At 39.2% G+C, this 6,000-nt stretch overlaps 1 protein-coding gene across 1 annotated transcript; it reads right to left on the bottom strand.

Annotated features, from left to right (window-relative positions):
• Positions 1–4,401: 4,401 nt before the first annotated feature.
• Positions 4,402–6,000, bottom strand: LOC148874801 (putative F-box protein PP2-B12). Its single transcript, XM_088963746.1, has 3 exons — positions 5,466–6,000; positions 5,166–5,284; positions 4,402–5,050 (listed from the first exon to the last, which is right to left on the bottom strand). Exons 1-3 carry the CDS (start codon positions 5,748–5,750, stop codon positions 4,603–4,605), a joined length of 852 nt encoding a protein of 283 aa, XP_088819872.1. The 5' UTR covers positions 5,751–6,000; the 3' UTR covers positions 4,402–4,602.

The raw sequence follows: 6,000 nt of genomic DNA on the forward strand, positions 1-6,000 counted from the left end.
GCTAAGCCAAATTCACTATTCAAGGTGTTGAGCCCAACATTTAGATATAAATGATCATTGGATTCAAGCGCCCTATGAAGGGGCAATTGACTTATGTAAGATGAAGCTCATCATGTAATTAGCTCTAAAATAGTCTCTTACATCTAACCTCTCGGCCCATAATTATAAAAACACTGTTCACAGGAAATGACCTATTCCCTAACTATAAAATGCAGTGTCACACACTTTACTCGAATGGATTCCAATATTAAAACATTTTTATAAAATAGTAATATAACATATAAGTATATTTTCATAATCAAATTTTAAATACAATTGAAATCTACTATCGACATTTTATGTTTTTATAAGAGAATGTAAACCCTAATATTAATTTTGTTTGACAAAGGAGATAATTCTATTACTATGATCATTCATTTAAGTAATTTTTTTAAATTGACCCAACATACTCAAATATTTGACTCTTGATGGATCTCACTGGTTGGTACATCAAAGATAGTTCGGTCCAAAATCTAGTGCAATATCATAATTAAATCAGGGTTTAAGTGCAACTTTCTAGGTTTGCCCATTTATCTCCAAGGTCCAAGGCATAACTCTACCTATGCTTAGGGTCTAAGTCTATCAGCTGAGACAAACTGTTCCCCCAATTTGATAGTATATGGTTGTCAGTTTTGTCAAGATAAACTTCTAAAGTCCATCCAACGACTAAAAACATTATAAACTAACATGAGTATCGTAAGTGTTCAATTTAAGGAGTAATTCACATAAACATACTAAATATGATCATAAAACTATAATGTATTTATATTATTCGTAAATATTTGTGTACATCAATATGATTGAAGCCAAGGGCATACATTGTCTAACAAATAGAGTAGAGTAGCTAGGAAGCAATCTCATTCTAAAAGATTTTCAAGTGAAACACATGAAAAGAAAAGAAAAGCAAAAGAAATGTAAGGAAAAAATTTCTTAATATTGTATGAAAATAGAAAGTAGAGAAATTGGAATCCAAAACAAAATTAAGCAAATTTGAAGGAGACAACAGGATTAAACAAAGATATCGAAGATGCACCAAGTAAAGAAAAATGACTCAATGCTTATAGGCAGCACCACATCAGTCAAGGCATTGAGTGCTCAAAAATCAACTACTCCATTTGGAGTAACGTATGGTATGAGCATAAGAAAACAGTTCACTTGGACTGATTTGGATTTGCCACTCATCATTTTAAATGAATTGGGAGTGATGGGACTCTTGAGTTTTTAAGACTTGGATGGGAAAGGAAAGGAATTAGTCACCTCTCCCCCATAGTCAATTAAGTGGGACCCACATGGGGTAGCAAACTACCAAATGGCATCATTCGATAATGAAGAGAGGGTCGTGTAGATATAAAATTTAAAGGGAACAATTGAACCGAGGCGCAAGATGTTTAAAGACCTAAGAATGATATGGTATGAAACAATGTAAAAGAGATGTTAGGACAAACATCTAATGATCAGAAGTAAAGAAAGCTTGATAGAAAATATTAAAATTGATAAAATGAAGACTATTTAATGATATTGAAAAATTGAATGTCTAACTTCCTAAAATGAGGATTCTAAAGTTAAGCATTATCATAATCAAACAAACAAACCGAAAAGATTAAAAAAAAAAACAAAGATAAAAAGAAAAAAACAACTCAAAATTGAAGCCTATATGATAATGCATCATGAGAAGTCTATGAGTTAAAGAGAAGATTATGCACGTGAATCAAAGTGAAAGCTATTAGTTTAATAGAAAACTATTTAATAGTATAGGACGCAAAGTGGTGGAAATTAATGAAATGGAGAGTCATCTGAGATTAAGGCTGCATTTGCCATGAGATGAAATTTATCCAACATTTTAAGGCAAGATATATTGACAATACGGAACAAGCATTCTTAAGAAAAAGAAAAAAACAAAACAAAATGCTAATTCGTTCATGCTAAAATAAGATGACTAAACGGTTTATTCATTCCAAACACAAATGACAAAACAGTTAATCAACTTGATTCTTATTTGATTCGTATCAACTTGATTCTTACTACTTATTTGAATAGTATCAAAAGAGAAATTAGACGTTGACATCAGGAAGATAAATACAAGAATTAATAGGGATAGTACTCATGATGCGCGATCTGGTGTTCTATGTTGGCAGACAGTTTGAATGCCAAACTGAGTAGGTCATCTAGTTGAGTTGCAAAGAAAGAAATCTAAGTGTCCGAGTTGTTTTACTTGGAGTGGGCACTCTGATGTTTAAGTCAGCGAAGAATTTTGAGAGAGCTAAAAAGTGAAAAAGCTAGAGATCTGTGAGAGTTAAATCACATGTACCTTTTCTGTGAATGGGGGTGCCTTTATATAGGCTATCTGCTTTGAGGCTCACGAAGCGCATCCGAGATCTCCGACCCATCTGGTTCGGAGGTGGTTTGGCTCGAGGGTGGACTAGCTCGTGGCAAATTCAAAATTCAAATTTTAAATTGGACATGCAAGTTGGGTGCACAAATTTTAAAATTCAAATTTTCCCATGAGTTGTGTGACCTTCTCAACCATTGATTTGTCATCATGTCTCCTCATCTGTTCATTTTCCGCACCCATGGCTATAAATAGGGGGGTCCCTGTAGGGGTCCCATTCGTACTGTTCTGAGATTTCTGGCGAGAGTGAGGTGAGTGATTGGAGGCGAATTCTGCTAGGAGGTCACAATCAGTTCGGTGGGCTAAATCCGATCAAGCGAGGTCAATTTTTGTTTCCCAATTCTGGTCAGGTGAGGTCGATTTCTGTTTCCCAAAAAGCTGGTGAGTCTTTTTCCCTCTTTTTAGTCATGCCTTTGAGGTGACCCCTTGCGGGCTGGTCACCGGTTTCGGACCATCCCCTATGTTTTGACCCCTGAGAATATGGCTCGGATCCGAGCTATGTATGACATCCTCGAGGAGTTCGGGATGAGGTGTCTGCAGCATGGAGAGATGCCAACGGATGCTCGACCAGGTGAGATATGTGTGTACGAGGACAGTTTGGAAGTCGAGCTGAGGTTTCCTCTGAATGAAGGGATTGCCGAGGTGTTTGGGTGGTACCGAGTATTTCCGGTGCAGCTGATGCCAAACTCCTTTAGATTTTTGTTCGGCCTTATGTCTTACTGTGTGGTCCATGACATCAAGTTGACCCTGGGTATGATGACCTTCCTCTTTCAATTGAAACATCATCAGCAGGGCTACTATTACTTTTTGACTAGGAAGAATATTAAGATGTTGGTCGGGGGCCCCTCTTCTGTGAAGCATTGGAAGGAGACTTTCTTCTTCGTGTCGAGGACGAGAGTGTCGTAGCCTCAAACGTCTGTGCTCACCTAGGAGGAGAGGTCGGCCCTAAACATGATTCATGAGATAGATGTAACAGCATACACATGCTCTGAGATGTTGATTCTCACTAGGTTGATGCACAGGGTGGCTAGTCTGTTCTTTTTGTCGCTTCGATATACTTATCGAACCCTTACTTTTTCTTTTTTTGATCTTGTGCTTATTGTTACGATTCCGTGGTGCAGGTGTGGCGATGGCAAGCGAAAAGGAGATTGCCGAATGAGGGAGAATCGGCAAAGGCAGAACCAGGTTGGTGCATAGGCGCAGGTCTGCCCAGAGGTAGTCCCTCCACCGAGTCCTTCCGAGATGACGTCCCGTCGCCAAAAAAGGGTTCAACAATGGGAAAATGAAATTGGGGGCAGCAACTCGGATATCTATATGCTGCATTGGTCGGTCCGTAGCAAAGACGGGCTAGAGACCCCTGAGGTTCCCGAGCAACGGAATGATGATAGCGTATATAACTGAGGAGGCCGGGAATGAACAGTGATTTTACCTTAGTTGAACCGTGATTATTTTAAAAAACTTAACCTAATTTTGAAAATCTTTTAAATATATTAGGGCCCAAAAGTTGCCCTTATATGCTAATATTCATCCGTGTGTTTTGTTCGCTACGAGAAAACTCGGAAGCAAGGTGTGACTATTCTTTTCTTTTTTGGATGAGCAAGCTATGGCTAATTCCTTTTCCAATCTGGACCTATATATCATTTTTGCTGGAATGAGACAGGGACCAATAAGGCAATGATTGGTGAAGCAATTCATTTTTGCCTGGAACGAGCAAGAATTTGGAGGATACCCCGAAAATTAAAATGAAAAAAAAAATCAACATTGTCTATTTTATGGATTTCAGGCTTGCAATCCAATGTGTTCAATCTTTGAGGAAATTTTTGAATCCACAGAACACAAATGGATCAAGAACAAGGAAAACAAGCACACATGATATAGCTGAGATTTACATTGATTCTGTCAAAACATATTTGTTCAATTCCCCTCTGTAATATTCATTAGAATGAAAAGATATAAAGTATATACAGAGTAGAGAAGAGCAAAAGAAAGCACATATTATATGTTTATTTACTCTGTTTAAAACACATGATAATAGCTAAGTTTTACATTGATTATGTCAAAACAATAATTGTTCAATTCCCATATGCAACGTAACATTCATTGGATTTGGAATGAAAAGGTATATGTATATAATACAGATCAGAGCAAAAGAAAAGAACATATTGTTTGTTTATTTAAATCTGTTTAGGCCTAATCTCAATTCCTTGGATAATAAGACCACGTTTCCATTGACCACCCTTCACCTGCATGAGATTCATCTCCACTTCCCCATCTTCTCCTCTGTCGTTAAAGAACTCACCCATCTCTATTTCCAGCCATCCATCTTCTCTCTCCTGCGGGTACTGTGCCTCCTGTCGACCCTCCAACATGGGTGGCGGAAACATGGGCGGTCGCTGGCGAGGCGATTGAGGATCCAGATACACACTGCGGATGTCTCCGCCCTCAGTTCCAGCAAACCTCACGGACAGCTCTGCTGGGAGAATGTCAAGGCCTCTTCTATTCTCCGCCAGCTTGAAAACTAGGTAAGCTCCGTAAATTGTTCTCGGGGACAGCATTCTTGTCTCTATCTTGCCATGGATTTCAAGCCAGCAAACGTTCAAGAGTTCAGCAACCTCTGAGAACCTGCAAATTCCATTTGAAACTCAGATTTTACACATATATTCATAGCCTCATAGCAGAGAGAGAGAGAGAGAGAGAGAGAGAGAGAGAGAGAGAGAGAGAGAGAGAGAATTGATACCTGGATTCAGGGTGGGATATCCAGGTCCAATACTGGGGAGTAGAACTCCATACAATGAAAAGCTCATTGGCTGCAATCATAAAGCATTTCTTCCCACTGCGTCTTTCCAATGCGAAACTCTGTTCCAAGTAAAATTTCAGTTTGAATTACTCGAATTAGATATCAGAAACTCGCGTGCTCCCCACGCGGTGCGAATCAGATCAATACGCAAAATCAACCAAAGACAAAGAAGCGAAAATTTTTCAGGTGATTTGGCGATTGGTATTCACCATGGAACGGAGAAGTCGAAAAGGGGTTTACCTTTTGGCCGTCGTCGATGAGGATGGGGTGATCGCAGAGGTGAAAATAGAGGTCTTTCTTCGATGGGAAATCCACTGCAGAGACTGATCTTGAAAGGATATCTCGATAATCAGACGGCAGAAATCTCTCCCACACGGCATCTGAATCTGCCGCCGATCGAAACTCTGATGAGACCACCAACGATCGGCACGCATCCTGTGGAGACGTGAGCGAAATGATATTCGAAATGCATCCCTCTGGCAAGGCGTAGAAACCCACTGTTGTGCTGCTACTCTCTTCTTCCATTCTATTCTCTCTCTCTCTCTCTCTCTCGCCTCGTCTTCTGAATTTTGATTGTCCACCATTTGTTGGCTCTGTATATAGGGATAACAGTGGAACAGGAATAGAAGAAATCTTCAATGTTAAGGAATAAGGATCAGCGGTGGGGTTAAAATTACTAAACTGCTCAGAATATTTTTACACTTTTACCACACCCATGAACGTGCTGACTTTTGTTGTCGACGAGATCGGTTTCGTTGAGGCAATAATCACAAAA

The sequence above is a fragment of the Nelumbo lutea genome, chromosome 1 (genome assembly GCF_056320005.1).
Source record: "Nelumbo lutea isolate HS-2025 chromosome 1, American lotus-T2T, whole genome shotgun sequence".
Classification (NCBI taxonomy): Eukaryota; Viridiplantae; Streptophyta; class Magnoliopsida; order Proteales; family Nelumbonaceae; genus Nelumbo; species Nelumbo lutea.